Source organism: Schistocerca piceifrons, chromosome 2, assembly GCF_021461385.2.
Source record: "Schistocerca piceifrons isolate TAMUIC-IGC-003096 chromosome 2, iqSchPice1.1, whole genome shotgun sequence".
NCBI lineage: Eukaryota > Metazoa > Arthropoda > Insecta > Orthoptera > Acrididae > Schistocerca > Schistocerca piceifrons.
In genome coordinates this window covers 1,095,037,255-1,095,056,775 of record NC_060139.1, presented here as the reverse complement: position 1 = coordinate 1,095,056,775, position 19,521 = coordinate 1,095,037,255, and the positions used below count along the sequence as shown (strand labels likewise).

General features: G+C 44.7%; 1 protein-coding gene across 1 annotated transcript in view; it reads left to right on the top strand.

The window, feature by feature from the left end:
• The window catches only part of LOC124777246 (glutathione S-transferase 1-1-like), a 45,886-nt gene that overhangs the window by 12,635 nt on the left and 13,730 nt on the right, over positions 1–19,521 (top strand). Inside the window, exons 2-3 of the mRNA XM_047252573.1 lie at positions 1,428–1,576; positions 1,966–2,024. Of these exons, the coding sequence (XP_047108529.1) occupies positions 1,436–1,576; positions 1,966–2,024 (200 nt within the window). The 5' untranslated portion in view covers positions 1,428–1,435. The remainder of the gene's footprint in view (positions 1–1,427; positions 1,577–1,965; positions 2,025–19,521) is intronic.

Below are 19,521 nucleotides of genomic sequence, written 5' to 3'. Positions count from 1 at the left end.
CAGAAAGGAGTGCGGTATTCTGCTGCATCCGTTTTCAATAAGCTACCACAAGAACTCAAAAATCTTAGCAGTAGCCCAAACTCTTTTAAGTCTAAACTGAAGAGTTTCCTCATGGCTAACTCCTTCTATTCTGTCGAGGTGCTCCTGGAAGAGCTAAAAAATTAAGCAAACTTCAGTGTTAGATTGTTGATTTTCTTTATTTAAACTTACGACTTGTCACCTGAATATATTTTTTTATATTTCATTTTATCTGTTTCTAATATCGTGTTATAATTTCATGTATTGACTCGTTCCATGACCATGGAGACTTCTCCTTAATTTGGTCCCACGGAGCAATAAATAAATAAATAAGGTGGTCCAGGCGTTTCAGTGTCGGGAGGTATAATGTTGCTTCGGCATACTGACCAACAAATCTTTGAAATTGTATATTCTCTGTCAGCGTGATTGTGACACTGTATTCATTTCTTATGTGCGTCTTTTCAAGGGTGCATTCGGCCCCGACTTCATTTCTATGGATGACAATCCGCACCGTATGGAACAGCGCAGCTGGACCAGCTCTTGGAACTAGAGGATCCCGGTTACTTCAATTTAGTCATTACCTTTGAATAAAAGCGTTCATTTCTGCTCGTTTCATTCTTTATTTCTTTCATTCACGTTCTGTACTATACTGGAGTAGCTGTTTCTATGCGACGTCCAAGTTTCATCGAGGTATGTTACTTGGCAGTGACACGTCTTGGGAAAGTTATTTTCTTCCTTAAGTTTTGCACAACAGAGTAATAGACTTATTTTGGCCTGCAATGTCGTCTTTGCCTATACTAGATTCCTTGCTATATCATCCTTGCTTCGTCCTTCATAGGCTACTTTGCTTCAAAGGTAGCAAAAGTCTTTCACATGGTCTACTTCATGGTGCAAAATTGTCATTTTAAGTTTATCACTAAACTGTTTTCTTCTACTCCTCAGTAGTTTTCTATGTCTTTTGTTTTCACTCAAACCATATTATGTGCTTATTAAATAATTCCATTCAACTGCTCCTGTAATTGTTTCTCTTTTTCGGTATGGATTGCAATGTCATCACCGAATCTTGCCATTAATATCCTTTCTCCTAGAATTTTGATGACACTTTTAAACGTTCCTTTTGTTTTCGTCATTGCTTCTTGGATGGTTTAGCAGTAGCGGAGAGAGTCTGCATCCTTGCTTTTGCGCCGTTGTTAATCCATGTACTATTGTCTTGGTCATTCACTCATATTGTTTTTATTACATATTCTACATATTGTATATTATCTGTCTTTCCCAATTTCAAATACCTTGCGCCGTTTTACGTTGTCGAACGCTGTTACTTGAACGATGAACGTGTGCCCATAAACCTAAGGGTGCAATAGAGCTGCCAACCGTATAGTGAACTATTTAAGATGTGTGTTGTTTTCTAGGAACAGCCATGTCGCCGTTGACTCTCTACAACAGCAACCTGAGCATCCCGTGCCGCTTAGTTCGTCTCGTGGCTGGTGCTGTTGGAGTCGATCTGAAAATTGTTAATGTCAACCCGAGGGTTGATCTGAGGAAGCCTGAATGGTTGAAGGTAAGAAGTCTGCGTCCAGCTACAACGTGGCTATAAATTAGCTCAACTAGACAACTTGCAAAATCTTAACGGAATTTATATTATCTGGAATAATTCTCAGTTTCACCATGCAGATAATGAATCAAAGTATGTAGAATGAAATATCGTTGCAATTTTTTACGCTTTTACTAAGAAAGTCATATTCTTTAAGAATTTGATTATGCTGTAATGATCTTACTTAATTTGCATTAAATATATGTAAAAGCGTTGTTGGCAGAATTAGCATTAGTTAAAGGCGTACTGACTTTACTTTTAATATCTTAAGCCGGGTACGTTTTATGGTATCGTTAACTAAAAGCGATCTTTAAAGTTTTACTCGAGGTTGTTAACTGGAACTGCACTTGTTACAGAGAAATCCACAACACACAGTTCCGGTACTGGAAGATAACGGCTTGTGGCTTACTGAAAGGTATGTGCTAAGTCTTACCTATTTCAGAGAAAGATATGTTATGGCATGTGCTTTTACTCTTTGAAAGAGAAATAAACAAGATGCAACTACTAAAATCGATCTTATAAGCTTACGTGCGTACAAATAGAGGCTAAATTCAAGAAAATCTGTTCGTACGGTAACATGTTCGTACTGGTAATCTTTACCTGAATATATGTTGAGGGATCAGCGCTTTAAACGTGTCTTAAGTAACGTTCCATGATGGTTCGAAACCTTTTTGCTTGTTTAAAAAAAAAGTTTAACTACGTTCAGATTTTCTTCTGTCCGTTTTGAGCTTAGACTGAATATTAACCAAGTACCAAAAGTAATGATAACTTACGGAGAGCAGTAAGACGGTCTTGGCTCGTGACCGATGACATTCCTAAAGGGGTCCCGGCTGTTAGTATGTTCAAGTGACGTAATCAGAGTGTCTCACGTGAAGCGAGAGATAAGACTCGTCTTATCGGAGCTCTTTCAGAGAGAAGAGATTCTGATTTGAACAACTGCTACCGAACTACAAAACGAATGTCAGAGTTCTACTAATTTCGTTCATAATTTTTATAATGCTGATGAACGGGTTCTTTCTGATTACTTTTGCGGGTCCTCCGAAGTTCCATGTCTCAAAACTTTCGCTGATATTGATGTCTTCCATTTTTTTACTGTCATATTGTCTCAGCTTTGGAGTCGCTTAACAAGTTTTTAAGGCGAATACGTGCTTTGTTACTACTACGTAACCGAGCGAGGTGGCGCAGTGGTTAGCACACTGGACTCGTATTCGGGAGGACGACGGTTCAATCCCGTCTCCGGCCATCCTGATTTAGGTCTTCCGTGATTTCCCTAAATCGCTTCAGGCAAATGCCGGGATGGTTCCTTTGAAAGGGCACGGCTGATTTCCTTCCCCATCCTTCCCTCCCCCGAGCTTGCGCTCCGTCTCTAATGACCTCGTTGTCGACGGGACGTTAAACACTAATCTCCTCCTCCTCCTCCTCCACTACTACGTATTTCGGTTAGTCGCCATCAGGTCAGTATAAAAACTGTATACTAGTTGCATATCATGTAACATGATATTTGAAATCATGTTGTATTTGATATGAGTCGCCGCTCTGGAGTGGCAGCGCGGTCTAAGGCGCCATGTCACGGATTGCGCGGCCCCTACCGCCGTAGGTTCGAGTCCTCCCTCGGGCATGTGTGTGTGTGTTGTTCTTAGCATAAGTTAGTTTAACTAGTGTGTAAGTCTAGGGACCTATGACCTCAGCAGTTTGGTCCCTTAGGAATTCACACACTTTTTTTTGTATTCACATAGTGTATCAGAATGAGAGCAAACTTCTTACATAATTTCAAACATTTTCGGAACTCTCTCTCTCTCTCTCTCTCTCTCTCTCTCTCACACACACACACACACACACACACACACACACACATACACACTTATCGTTTACTACTGTAGCCCGACTCATTTTACTGGAAGAGACTGAATTTTTGCGTTGAGTAGGAGATGAATTTCTACGAAGTGGTCTAGCTCTGCATTTTTGGACGTTTAGCCCGCTGGAGAAGAGGCAGTGCAGCAGAGACATCGCAAGGTTTCCGCACCCTTCCCCTCAGATACCTGGGTGCAATGCAGGCCTTACCCGTGCTATTCCGAGAGAAAACCTGGCGTACAATATGCTGATCGTATGCAGCTGGTCTGAACATTATATCTGGAACGTTTGATTTGTTGATGTTATTATATTACGAAATGGGATACGGTCGAAGTGTTTTGATTAAATACAACCTTCTAGTTATTAGCAGAAACAATAAAAGCTTACAAAGAGACGTGCTGATAGACATTCGTCCATCAAATGTTTTAGGTGATTTTATCTCTTTTTATCGTCCCTCAGCACTTCCTTCTCGTCAGCCATTGAGCAAACCGGATGCAGTTAGACACCATTCCTCGAATAGCTCACTTCGTGTTATTATTATTATCATTATAATGAATACACTAATATATCAGGACAGGTGGCACAGATTGATGTGAATTGTTATTTTGAAAAGAAATAATAATATTAACGTAAAGAAACTATTCTCCGCTTCCGCGCACCCATGTCTTAGACGTTGTAACCTTGATCATTAGTTAAGCACTCGATCCTCTTTTATTTTGTGTAATATTTTTAAAGCACGTTATGTAGCACCGTATACTCCTAATGAAGCAGACTACGGCACATGTTAAGGAAACACTTCACTCAGAAAATTTGTTGGCATTTAGACTCTGTTCAAGAGGATCTGCAGTTAGGTTTTACAGCAAGTCCTCTACACGGACCATAAATAGAAGTAAGTACTGCTGTTCAAGTTGAGATATTAAATTTTTTATATAATCATATAATTATATATTTATTATATTTTTTGTAGCTCACGGTACGGTAGACAGTTCACAGAACCGGTTGCTGCTTGCCTGTCTAATGGCTTCCAGGGGGAATCTGATTTTTTCAGGATTTCATATAATGATGGACCGAATTTAAAATTCAGTCGTAATCTACGCATTGAGAGGTACAATCGTATGTTAAAGGTTTAGCACAGACAGACAACTATGTATCACAGTTAGAAACTCTTTTTTATCTCTTGAGGCAGCGAAACTCACTGCGCACAAATTACCTAGACTAATTCGTCTAGTATTTGTGAATGAGAGCGCTTAACATCTTCCAATAAACTTTAGAGATAATTCCAAACCTTTACCACAGTTTTCTCCCTGGAATTCCCTACAAAATAATAAAAGGAAAAAAAAGTTTATCTCTTACTACGTTTCCGCTGTTCATGCAGTAAAACATCATCATCAGGCATGGCATATAACTTATTACTTCTCTACCAATAACTCTATTCCAAACACGTTCTCCAGCCATTATCCACATATTCCACAGAAAAGGCCTGCAACATTATATCATTGTACGAAATATACTTAAGAAGATAGGCCGGCCGCGGTGGCCGAGTGGTTCTAGGCTCTTTAGTCTGGAACCGCGCGACCGCTACAATCGTAGGCTGCAACCCTGCCTCGGGCGTGGATGTGTGTGATGTCCTTTGGTTAGCTGGTTTAAGTAGTTCTAAGTTCTAGGGGACTGATGACCTCAGTTGTTAAGTACCATAGTGCTCAGAGCCATTTGAACTTAAGAAGATATGATGTCGTAAACATTGATGAAAAAACAACCTTTGATTAAAACGAAGCACAAATTACCCAGACTACGCTCTTCCAGTGTTTTATAATAAGATCACTTAGCAATTTCCAAAAATCTTTATGTTTCTATAATTTGAAATCTTTCCTAAACGTTTACTCGCTTATATGCTTCCCGTCAAATACTAACTCATTTGTAAGGTGATCACAAGTTTAAAGCTGGTTCATACATGGGACATCGATTCTTGAAATCAGCTCCCCTTGTCAGAAGTGTCCGTGTCACCTACGCTGACTCCGCTATCAAAACTTTACGTGTCGGTCCTCGCCACGCCTACAGCATCGACCAGTCCGTCGTACGGTCTGTCGGATCGACACGTCCCGCCATCCCACCGCCCTTAGGACGATACAGTCGCTCCATCGGACCAAACGGCCGCCACCCTGACTCCCACGACGGTCGCCATGGAGTCGGGTACCTCTCCACGATACCTGTTCGACTCCTTCGTTGTACCGACCGAAGTCTTCGAAACAAGTCGACACTCCTCGTAGCCGTCGTCTGATAAGCAAGAATGCGAACGTAAACAAAGCTCGCCGCGTCGGCGCAAACATCGCCACTCGCTCACGGGTCCTCTTTCCCAAGATAATAGAGGCGCAGCCTAAGCAGCGGAAGACCCCACGCAGATGTCACCGGACGGCACTAGCGATGAACAACAAGTTTATTTTGCCTGATGGTCAACCAGTGGATACTGCAGGATACATCGTAACGACTGGTGCGGAGGTTCCGACTCCTGTCTTCCTGCCGACGTCTCATGATCTATCGCGAAAATGACGCTCACATGGACACTGGACAGACCTTCGGCACAGGGACGTGTGAGGTGACGACGTGAGGGACGAAATGCCTCCTCCACAGGACTGTCTACCACCCTCGGACGAGGTTGTTCTTTAATATCGGAATCGACGCACGGCGGCCAGAGGGTGCGGGCCCTCCTTGCGGTTTTCGGTCGCTACTTCACACCGCCTTGGCCATGGTAGACGCGCGTCCAGCATTGCTAGCACGCACGTACCGGTTCGCCGCACTGGACGTCAGCACGATCGGCACTGCACCAAAGTTGCTGTTCCTCCGTGATATGCTTTGCGCCCCTGATCGGCGCCGCCCTTCTTCAGCAAGTTTGTGTTGCCACGCTACCACCAGTTTACTTCTATGACACGTACACGTCTGTAGCCAATCACACGGGGTGCGGAGTAGCCTTTTACATAAGCGGAGGGACCCCAGTCATGGATATGACACGCCTCCCGTCCGGCCAGGACGTGGCAATAACAAACAATCCTTGGCGTGCACGTCATCGATATCTGGTTTCACGAATCGGCGGCAGCGGTCCACGTTCTTCGCAGATGACGTGGCCCATCCGATTTCCAGATGCTTTTATTGCTTCGTTGAGGGCGGCGATTTCAACTGCATCCTCACCTGAAGGACGATTCACTTGATTAGTCGGCATGGCCTATGCTGTGTACCTTAGTCGAAGACTTTCGTCTCGTTGACGTTTGGGTGATGACCCACTCCGATGGCCCGGTTACGAGGGATGGAACTTCAATTGTGGCAACCATTTATTCACAGCCGATACAGAAGAGTTACATGTTTGCACCTGTTACTGTCCTTCAGAGTAGTCACCAGCGTTGCGCAGAACCCGTTTCCAGCGATGTGAAAGGCGTAGTATACCGTCAGCAGAGCCTGTCCTGTTGATGGTGCGATTGGAGCGGTCTACTGCCCGTCGAATCTCTGGAAAAGTTCCGAAGCGAATGCTAGGAAGTGGTTCCTTCATCTTCGGGATCAAATCAAAGTCACAAGGACTTAAGTCGACCGAACGGAGAAGCCACAGCTTGCGCTGTATGCGTCCGCGCATTGTCGTGCAAAATGATGGCTGGGTTGCGCAGAAAGTGTCGCCGCGTATTACTGTTCGTTTTTGGAGCATCACCTACGACCACCTTTGCGAAAGAAGCAGCGACACTTTCTGCGCAACCCACCCATCATTTTGCACGACAACGCGTGGTCTCATACAGCGCAAGCTGCGGCTGCTGTGTTCGGTCGATGGGACTGAGAAGTACTGTACCATCCACCATACTCCCCGGACTTAAGTCCTTGTGACTTTGATTTGATTCCGAAGATGAAGGAACCACTTTGTGCCATTCGCTTCACAACTGTTCCAGAGATTCGACAGGCAGTAGACCGCTCCATTCGCACCGTCAACAGAACAAGCTCTGCTAACGGTATACTACGCCTTCCACAACGGGTTCTACAAAACGCTGGTGACTTCTTTGAAGGACAGTAACAAGTGAAAACATGTAACTCTTTTGTATCGGTTGTCAATAAATAGTTGCCTCTACATAAGTCCCAATCCTCGTCTATCCATTATACAGTAGATTCTGCGAGCAGACTAGATCGGTTTTATGTCCCTGTCCACCTTGGAAACGAGAGCTCCCAAACAGAAAAAATGGCCCCTTGAGTTTTTAGACCATTGCGCCATCTACCACGTCAGTCAGTCTGGTGCAGCAAAGTGTTACGGAAGGTTACACTTCCCTACTTGCAGACCGCACTGCTGACAGCGCACTGCCGCTACAAGGCCGTCCTGGTGGCTGAACCGGGTGCAGCCTGCAGTCACCCAGATCTTCCTGCAGTGTGACAAGCAGCAGCGGCGTCGAATCAGGACACCACCAATTTCCACTACACTGTTCGGCGCGAGCTCGATGCATTCCTATCGCCACCTGAGAGGAACGCCAACGTACTAAAGCACGTCTCCTCACATTCTAGAGGCGTTAATAGTGCAACATCGTGGTGCGTTTGCGACGACACGATGTTCTACGCGAGTAACCGCCGTCCATGGTCCACCCTGCATCTGATAATAGTCGCTGACGTCGATTCTTCGTCTCCACTCACTACACCTCTAGTCGCACTCGCCACACAATGCAGCCGGCAGTGGTGTCTGCCTTCGCTGACCGTTATCACCACTTTTACGACGACGAACGGACCACCTCTGTCCTGCTCCTGCTCCTGAATGCACCCTCACAATTACAGAGCCGACACCCGTGACGAGATGGCGGACGCGATCGACAAGATGGCGAAGAAGACGTCGCTGGGACCAGATGGTCTTCTGGAGGATTTCTACTGGGCTTTCACCACCTCACTGGTTGGAGGTGCTTCGTGAACTCTTTACTCTATCCTACCTGATACCACCCGAATTTGTCACTCGCATTCTTTTATTGGTGCCTAAACTATTGGGACCAGTGCACCTGTGGACTAGGGGTAGCGTCTTTGATTAGTAATCAAAATGTCCTCGATCCCAAGTTCGAACCTCGCTATCGTGTAATTTTGAATAAAAATCATCAGCATTGGCGACCGAAGACTTCCGGCATAAGAAATTACCCTCATTCAGGCAACGGTTCTGTCATTGAGGGTGGAGGAGCAGATAGAGATTCAGGTCAGTCTCTTGCCCCTGGGGTTGGAAACTGCCCCTAAAGGGGGAAGAATCAGCAATGATCAACGGCATGAGAATGCAGAAGGCAGTGGAAACCACTGAATTAAAGACACATAATGTGTATTCACAGGACATATAGCCTGCAACTGAAAAAGTGTCCTTATGATATTCCCATTGACAAAAAATTCCGGAATAATCCCCCATTGGGATCTCCGAGAGGGGACTGCCAAGAGGGAGGTGACTACGCGAAAAAGACTGAATAATTAACGAAAGGATAGCGTTCTACGAGTCGAGGCGTGGAATGCTAGAAGTTTGAACGTGGTAAGGAAGCTAGAAAATCTGAAAAGGCAACTGCAAAGGCTCAATCTAAATATAATGGGGGTCACTGAAGTGAAATGAAAAAAAGACAAGTCTCTCTGGTCAGATGAGTATAGAGTAATACCAACAGTGGCAGAAAATGCTATAACGGGAGTAGGATTCGTTATGAATAGGAATAGAAGAGCGAGATACTGTGAACAGTTCAGCGATAGGGTTCTTCTCATCAGAATCGACAGCAAACCAACACCGACAAGGGTAGTTCGGGTAAGCATGCTGACATTGCAGGCTGAAGATGAAAAAATGGAAATGAGCGTTTTGGCTTCATTGGCCAGGAGGCCCCTTACGGGGCTGGTCCGGCTGCCTTGGTGCAGGTTTTATTACATTCGACGCCACATTGGGCGACCTGCGCGCCGGTTGGGGATGAAATGATGAAGACAACACAACACCCAGTCCCTGAGCGGAAAAGTCGCCAACCCAGCCGGGAATCGAACCTGGGCACCTTAGGACGGCAGTCCGTCACGCTGACCATTCAGCTATCGGGGCGGACGCTGAAGATGAAGAGATATAGAAAGTATATGAGGATATGGAACAGGCAGTAAAGGGAGATGCAAATCTAATAGTCAAGGGGGATTGGACTGCGGCTGTAAGGAAAGGATTGGAAGGAAGGGTTATCGAACATATCGGCTTGGTATTAGGAATGAGAGAGGAGAAAGACTTAGTTCTACAATAAATTTCAGCAAATAATAGCGAATACCCCGTTCAAGAATCCAGCAGGAGAAGGTATAATTGGAAAATCCCAGGAGAACGGGAAGATTTCAGTTACATTACATCATGGTCAGGCAGAGGTTCCGATATGAAATACTGGATCGTAATGCATACCCAGCAGCAGAAAGAGCAGTTCAGTAGTGATACAGAGTCGGCTGAAGTTTAAAATACTTGTCAGGAAGAATCATAACGCAAAGAAGTGCGTTACGGAATTACTAATGGATGAAGAGATACACTTGAAGTTCTCTGAGGCTATAGATACTTCAATAATGAACAGCACACCAGACAGTTCAATTGATGAGGGATGGACATCTTTACAAAGAGTAATCACAGAAGTTGGAAACAAGAACACTGCTACAAAGAAGGTATTTGCAAAGGAGCCTTGAGTAACAGAAGAAAACTTCAGTCGGTCGATGAAAGAAGGAAGTACAGAAATGTCCAGGAAAATTCTAGAAAACAGAAATACAAGCCGCTTGGGAATGAAATAAATAGAAAATGCAGGGAAGCTAAGATGAAATGGCTGCATGAAAAATGTGAAGAAATCGAAAAAGAAATTACTGCCTCGGCCTGTAGACAGGTCAAAAAAACCTTATCCAGTATTAGAATCAGAAACATCTCATCAGGGTTTCTAAAATCACTGTGGAATTGGTGACTAAACGACTGCTCACGTTGGTGAGTAGGATGTATGAGTCTGGCGACATATCATCTGACTCTCAGAACAATATCATCCACACAATTCCGAAAATTACAAGAGCCGACAAGTGCGAGAATTATCGCAAATTCACCTTCACAAAAGAAGAATGGAAAAGAAAACTGAGGATGTGTTAGAGGACGATCAGTTGGGCTATAGGAAAGGTGAAGGCGGCAGTGAGGCAGTTCTTTCGTTGCGGTTGATAATGGGAACAAGACGAAAGAAAAATGAAGACGCGTTCTTAAGGTTTGCCGACCTGGAAAAAGCGTTCGACAATGTCATATTGTGCAAGACGAGGAAAATAGAGGTAAACTATAGGGAGAGACGGGTAATATACAACATGTGCAGGAGTCAAGAGGGAATAATTAGAGTGGAAGACCAAGGACGAAGTTCTCTGATTAAAAATGGTATAGGACGCGAATGTAATTTTTTGACCCTGCTGTCCAATCTACACATCGAGAAAGCAATGGAGGAAATAAATGAAAAGTTCAAGAGTGGAACTGAAATTCAAGATGAAAGGATATTAATGATAAGATTCGCTGATGGCATTGCTATCTTGACTAACACTGAAGAGGTTTGCAGGACCTACTGAATTAAATGAAGCGTCCAATGTGTACTGAATATGGACTGAGATTCAATCGAAGAAAACAAAAGTAATGAGAAGTAGCAGAAATGAGAACAGGGAGAAACTTAACATCAAGATTGGTGGTCACGAAGCAAATAAAGTTAAGGAAGAAGAAGAATAGCACTGGCAAAGAGGTTATTCCAAGAGAAGTTTACTAGTATCAAACATAGACCTTAATTTGAGGAAGAAATTTCTGAGAATACACGCTTGGAGCACTGCATTGTATGGTTGATTTGGTGGAAGAGACAAAACAGTGAGGTCATCGGTCGATTTGTATGATAGTGAAACATGGACTGTGGCATAATCAGAACAGAAGAGAATCGAAGCATTTGCGGTGTGATGCTTCACGTGATTTTTGAAAATTAGGTGAACTGATAAGGCAAGGAATGAGAATGCTCTGAGCAGAATCGGAGAGGAAATGAATGTATGGAAAACACTGAGAAGAAGAAGGGACAGGATGATAGGATATCTGTTAAGACATCAGGGAATGGCCTCCATCGTATTAGAGGGAGCTGTAGAGGGTAAAAATTGTAGAGGCAGACAGAGACTGGAATACATCCAGCAAGTAGTTGAGGACGTAGGTTGCAAGTGCTACAATGAGACGAATAGGTTGATACAGGAGAGGAATTTGATGCACCCCACATCAGACCAGTTAGAAGACTGATGACTCATGTCTGTCAAGCGATCGGGAGGAGAAAATGTTTCCACGTACCGCCCCTTACATCAACGAACACGCATCTAAATCTGAGCGGCGTGCATACACACGGTCTTAACTACAGTCATCTCACCGGAACAGACTGCACATGGTTGTGGGGCTACCCTTAAAACGGCTTTGGGAGAATGCCGAGACATCATCGTGACAGCCGCGATCTGTCGGCTCTGTGCGGCACTGTTCACCATTGATTTTATAAGTGCCTTCAATTACGTTCAACACCCATTCCTCCTCACGATTAAGACGTTTACGGTGTTCCCGCCATTCTTTGTGGACGCCATTCACCGTTACTGCTCCCGCTGCCTCTGTGGTCCATGTCAATGGGAGACTTGATGGACCGATTCCTATACGTTGTTCTGCACTATCACATGCCATCGCACTGGAGCCCCTCATCTCCAGTCTTACAACTCACCTACGGGATTTCACCTTGTGTGATCATACCTATCACTGTAGGGCCTATGCAGATGATCTCCTAATTTTCTTCTGTTCCACACTGGAATTCAATGACGCCATCCACTGGATTGAGGAGTAGGGACATATGTCAGGTAGCATCCTTAACGTCCACAAGTCGATGATGATGCATAGCAGGCATGGACCCCAGGTTGTGGTGCCACACCCATTCCCCATCAGTACCACTCTTTGTTACTTAGGGACATACTTTACAGGCTCTACACACACCACTGCACCATTGGCTTACCACTGGATTTTACAGTCCATGTGGCACTACGTTCACTGCCATGTCCAGTGCAGCTTGAACCAACTACCAGCATGTATGTGGTCCCTAAACTGGTACATGTTGCCCAGATCCTCCGGATGCCATTACACCTTGGTAACCGACTTAAATCGGCCCTCGGATACTTCGTGTCAGCAGGTCCGCTACAACATTGCGCTTTTTGTGAATACTGTACTGCAGCACTGGTGGGGGTCCTCCCAGGCCTTAACACGTAGTCTCTTGGCTATCCTCCGACCAGCTTCTCCCCAAATGCCGATTGACATAGCACTCATCTCGGTCTTAATGTACCATATCGTAACTTATTTCATAGCACTCAGCTATGTTCGGTACGATCTCCTGGTCACCTGCCACCCTGTGCGAAGGGCTGTTATCCTTTGTTTGCATCGCCCACCCTTCACAAGCCCATAGACGTTAATTGGCGGATGTTTTGGGGTTGCGTCCATGCACCCTTTTCTACTATCATATGTGTCTGCACTCTGGCACGTCGTTGTTAGTGGTAAATTCCCGATCAGTTGTCGCCCTCATCATATAGGACTGGCTACTTTGCCACTTTGCTTTGGCTGCCAACTCGACAACATTGACGCTCGGAAACAGGACGTTTGGCTTCTCATCCTGTGTATCGTGGGCTGTTACCTCTGTGCTGCGCCAATGCCGGTTCCCCGGAGTTCCTCCTGCTGCCCCAGACTTCACACTAAGCGCTTACGAAACACCAACCAAACATCTGGTTTCAAAATCAGTTATTAGAATGCCTTTCACAACGGTCCACACAGAGTCCTCGACTTCTGGAATTGGGACGTGATCGCGCACAGTACGCTCAGCCGGTTACCGACGAACTTTCGCAGGATAATACCACAGTGTCTTTCGTCATCCCTCCTTCATAGATGGCGTGTGTTTTATTCCGCATTTCGTGATGCATTCGTGATCACCTTCCACGATAATGTGAACCGACACATATAGGCCAACAAAGAGATATGATACATCCAAACAAAGAGAAATCCTTCTTTTATGGTTGTTGGGGTCTCCTAACTATCGTTCCTATCTCCCTTAAAGACTGGCGCTGGAACTATTGTCCCTTTTAGTTATCTTTGTTTTCTCAGGTTGGGGGGGGGGTGGGGGGTGGGGGGAGGGAAGCTTAGGGGTAGCTAGGATGGCGACGCCTGAAGACGGATCAGTTTATTTTTGTTTCGTAGGGTCACAACTGGCGGTGCGCCGTAGGGTTAGTCCTGCCTTTTTTGTTTTCTTTTGCTGGATACCCTTAACACCCTAACCAAACATAAATAAAAAAATTTAAAAAATTCGGTAGAGCACTTGACAAAAACAAAAAACAATAAAAAAGTGAGCAGGAGATATGGGTTCGAATCTCGACTTTGGAAAAAAACACATAAAAAAATCTCAGCCTCTGTACAAATTTTCATTCGTCGTTTCTGTCTGCATACATACATCAAAAGGGAATCCATTGTTGCAAATGATGTACATCTTTAATCTGGAAGAACACCACTGATATTCTTGATATCACCTTCTATACAGACGTGGTCAGGTTCAGACTCTCCTGTCACGTTAACACACAGAACTCACGATTATGGTCAACGGAGAGTCATCGAGGTGTGCTTGAAACGCCATTGCACAACCAGATAATTGGAACGTGGCTAGCAATATTTAGACGGCGCTCTATTGGTCTTTTATTTTTTGAAGAAACCGTGGACAGTTTACGGTACTGTTTCAATAAATATCCACGAGTTCATTGGTCAGCTAAAGGAAAACGAAGTCAACTACAAGATAATGCTACTATGTACACAGCTAAAAACACTGTGCTTCTTCTGAGAGAATTCTTTAGGAAGCATGTCATCTCAACAAACCTATGGTCCCCTCGTTTGCAGGACCTTACACATCTGGCATTCTTCTCTGGGGAGCAGCAAAATCTGTTGTGTATCGCAATAGCCCACGTTCGCTTTGTGACTGGAAAACATAAGTAACTGGTTGTTGTTGTTGTTGTGGTCTTCAGTCCTGAGACTGGTTTGATGCTGCTCTCCATGCTACTCTATCCTGTGCAAGCTTCTTCATCTCCCAGCACTAACTGCAACCTACATCCTTCTGAATCTGCTTAGTGTATTCATCTCTTGGTCTCCTCTACGATTTTTACCCCCCACGCTGCCCTCCAATGCTAAATTTGTGATCCCTTGATGCCTCAGAACATGTCCTACTAACCGGTCCCTTCTTCTTGTCAGGTTGTGCCACAATCTCCTCACCAATTCTATTCAATACCTCCTCATTAGTTATGTGATCTACCCATCTAATCTTCAGCATTCCTCTGTAGCACCACATTTCGAGAGCTTCTGTTCTCTTCTTATCCGAACTATTTATGATCCACGTTTCACTTCCATACATGGCTACACTCCACACAAATACTTTCTGAAACGATTTCCTGACTCTTAAGTCTATACTCGATGTTAACAAATTTCTCTTCTTCAGAAACGCTTTCCTTGCAATTGCGTTTTATATCCTCCTCTCTACTTCGACCATCATCAGTTATTTTGTTCCCCAAATAACAAAACTCCTTTACTACTTTAGGTGTCTCATTTTCTAATCTAATTCCCTCAGAATCACCCGACTTAATTCGACTAAATTCCATTATCCTCGTTTTGCTTTTGTTGATGTTCATCTTATACCTTCCTTTCATGACACTGTCCATTCCGTTCAACTGCTCTTCCAAGTCCTTTGCTGTCTCTGACAGAATTACAATGTCATCGGCGAACCTCAAAGTTTCTTATTTCTTCTCCATGGATTTCAGTACCTACTCCAAATTTTTCTTTTGTTTCCTTTACTGGTTGCTCGATATACAGATTGAATAACATCGGGGATAGGTTACAACCCTGTCTCACTCCCTTCCCAACCACTGCTTCCCTTTCATGCCCCTCGACGCTTATAATTGCCATCTGGTTTCTGTACAAATTGTAAATAGCCTTTCGCTCCCTGTATTTTACCCCTGCCACCTTTAGAATTTGAAAGAGAGTATTCCAGTCAACATTGTCAAAAGCTTTCTCTAAGTCTACAAATGCTAGAAATGTAGGTTTGCTTTTCCTTAATCTTTCCTCTAATATAAGTCGTAAGGTCAACACCTGCTTTCTTTGGGATTGGAATTATTGTATCCTTCTTAAAGTCTGAGGGTATTTCGCCTGTCTCGTACATCTTGCTCATCAGATGGTAGAGTTTTGTCAGGACTGGCTCTCCCAAGGCTGTCAGTAGTTCTAATGGAATGTTGTCTACTCCCGGGGCCTTGTTTCGACTTAGGCCTTTCAGTGCTCTGTCAAACTCTTCACGCAATATCGTATCTCCCAGTTCGTCGTAACTGCCGTCTGTGTCACGTCTGCTGTGCAGCGAGCTACGTTAATTTAAGTATTAACTGTATTTTTTTTACTTGTCACTTCTTCTTCCGTGTGTTTTTGCTTTTAGCAAGCTTTAATTGTCGAGTGCTAGTAATAGTGTTCCATAGATTTCGTGTTTGTTTGGAATACAGTCAGAGAGAGAGTCCCTTTAGTCAGCCACAGTGCCAGTAGTGCTAGTGTTTGTTTTGAATACAGTCCAGAGACAAGTAGAGCTATTTTAATCGTTTTCTACAAGAAGTGTCTAGTAACCACAGTTTAGTCAACTACCAGCCGCCTTTAGTGAATTAGCAACCTAGTTAAAAGTTGATTAACTCTCTATAGTAAATTGATTTCTTAGGATGGATAGGATGTGTGACTGCTGTGTACGGACGCAGAAGGAGCTGGCCACTGTTCGCGAACAGCTGAACGTGTTGATGGACGCAGTCAGCTGTCTTCAGGCTGCTGCCTCGGAGTGTAGCGGCAGTGGGGAGTCTGGTGCGTCGCAAGGTACACCCCAGGTGTTACATGCTTCACCCACTGTCCCTGCTGTCGAGACATCTTCACGGGTACCGGGCGCGGGTTCAGCGGCGTTCGCGGCGCACGAGGCGGAGGGTCAATGTGGAGGCTGGCCGTGTGGCATCGCCGGCTCTGCCTGTGAGTGGACATGTGGCCACTCCTTCAGCAAGGTCCGAGAAGGCACACGGGGGGAGGGGTTTATAAGTGATTGGGAGCTCCAACGTTAGGCGGGTGATGGAGCCCCTTAGCGAAATAGCGGAAAGGTCGGGGAAGAAGGCCAGTGTTTACTGTGTCTGCTTGCCGGGGGATCTCATCCGAGATGTGGAGGAGGCCTTGCCGTCGGCAATAGAGAGCACTGGGTGCACCCGACTGCAAATTGTTGCTCATGTCGGCACCAATGACTCCTGCCGTCTGGGTTCAGAGGTCATCCTCAGTTCATACAGGCGGTTGGCGGAGTTGGTGAAGGCGGAAAGCCTCGCTCGCGGGGTGGAATCTGAGCTAACTATTTGTAGTATCGTTCTCAGAACCGACCGCGGTCCTCTGGTTTGGAGCCGTGTGGAAGGCATAAACCAGAGGCTCAGACGATTCTGCGGAGATCTGAGGTGAAAATTTCTCGACCTCCGCTATTGTGTGGAGAAATGTAGGGTCCCCCTGAATAGGTCAGGCGTGCACTACACGCAGGAAGCGGCTGTAAGGGTAGCGGAGTACGTGTGGAGTGCACGTATGGGTTTTTTAGGTTAGAAAATTACCTCCCTAGGCCCGACAAGACGCCTCCTGAGAAGCGGCAAGGTAGTTGTAGGCAAAATACAACAGGGAATAACAGTATTAATCTGCTAATAGTAAACTGCAGGAGCGTCTATAGAAAGGTCCCACAACTGCTCTCATTCATAAACGGCCACAATGCCCACATAGTACTAGTGACAGAAAGTTGGCTGCAACCAGATGTAAACAGTAATGAAATTCTAAACTCAGATTGGAATGTATACCGCAGAGACAGGCTGGACAGTGAAGTGGGTAGCGTGTTTATAGCGATATGAAGTGCAATAGGATCGAAGGAAATTCACGGAGATCCGAAATGTGAAATAATTTGGGTGAAGGTCACGGTCTATTTCGATATCTACTGAAATAGACGACAGAGGGATAGAGAAACACTTAAAATCGCTCAAAAGAGGAAAGGCCGCTGGACCTGATGGGATACCAGTTCGATTTTACACAGAGTACTGGAAGGAACTTGTCCCCCCTTCTTGCAGCGGTGTACCGTAGGTCTCTAGAAGAGCGTAGCGTTCCAAAGGATTGGAAAGGGGCACAGGTCATCCCAGTTTTCAGGAAGGGACGTCGAACAGATGTGCAGAATTATAGACCTATATCTGTAACGTCTGTCAGTTGTAGAATTTTGGAACACCTATTATGTTCGAGTATAATGACTTTTCTGGAGACTAGAAATCTACACTTTAGGAATCAGCAAGGGTTTCGAAAAAGACGATCGTGTGAAACCCAGCTCGCGCTATTCGTCCACGAGACTCAGAAGGCCATAGACACGGGTTCCCAGGTAGATGCCGTGTTTCTTGACTTCCACAGTCGTTTAATGAACAAAGTAAGAGCATATGGACTATCAGACCAATTGTGTGATTGAATTGAAGAGTTCCTAGATAATAGAACGCAGCATGTCATTCTCAATGGAGAGAAGTCTTCCGAAGTAAGAGTGATTTCAGGTGTGCCGCAGGGGAGTGTCGTGGGACCGTTGCTATTCACAATATACATAAATGACCTTGTGGATGACATCGGAAGTTCACTGAGGCTTTTTGCGGATGGTGCTGTGGTATATCGAGAGGTTGTAACAATGGAAAATTGTACTGAAATGCAGGAGGATCTGCAGCGAATTGACGCATCGTGTGGGCATGGCAATTGAATCTCAATGTAGACAAGTGTAATGTGCTGCAAATACGTAAAAAGGTAGATCCCTTATCATTTAGCTACAATATAGCAGGTCAGCAACTGGAAGCAGTTAATGCCATAAATTATCTGGGAGTACGCATTAGGAATGATTTAAAATGGAGTGATCATATAAAGTTAATCGTCGGTAAAGCAGATGCCAGACTGAGATTAATTGGAAGAATCCTGAGGAAATGCAATCCGAAAACAAAGGAAGTAGGTTACAGTACGCTTGTTCGCCCACTGCTTGAATACTGCTCAGCAGTGTGGGATCCGTACCAGATAGGGTTGATAGAAGAGATAGAGAAGATCCAACGGAGAGCAGCGCGCTTCGTTACACGATCATTTAGTAATCGCGAAAGCGTTACGCAGATGATAGACAAACCCCAATGGAAGACTCTGCAGGAGAGACGCTCAGTAGCTCGGTACGGGCTTTTGTTGAAGTTTCGAGAACATACCCTCACCGAGGAGTCAAGCAGTATATTGCTCCCTCCTACGTATATCTCGCGAAGAGACAATGAGGATAAAATGAGAGAGATTAGAGCCCACACAGAGGCATACCGACAATCCTTCTTTCCACGAACAATACGAGACTGGAATAGAAGGGAGAACCGATAGAGGTACTCGAGGTACCTTCCGCCACACACCGTCAGGTGGCTTGCGGAGTATGGATGTAGATGTAGATGTAGATCTTCATCTACATTCTCTTCCATTTCCATAATATTGTCCTCAAGTACATCGTCTTTGTATAGACCCTCTATATACTCCTTCCATCTTTCTGCTTTCCCTTCTTTGCTTAGAACTGGGATTCCATCTGAGCTCTTGATATTCATACAGGTGGTTCTCTTTTCTCCAAAGCTCTCTTTAATTTTCCTGTAGGCAGTATCTATCTTACCCCTAATGAGATAAGCCTCTACGTCCTTACATTTGTCCTCTAGCCATCCCTGCTTAGCCATTTTGCACTTCCTGTCGATCTCATTTTTGAGACTTTTGTATTCCTTTTTGCCTGCTTCATTTACTGCATTTTTATATTTTCTCCTTTCGTCAATTAAATTCAATATTTCTTCTGTTACCCAAGGATTTCTACTAGCCCTCGTCTTTTTACCTACTTGACCCTCTGCCGCCTTCACTACTTCATCTCTCAGAGCTACCCATTCTTCTTCTACTGCATTTCTTTCCCCCATTCCCGTCAATTGTTCCCTTATGCCCTCCCTGAAAC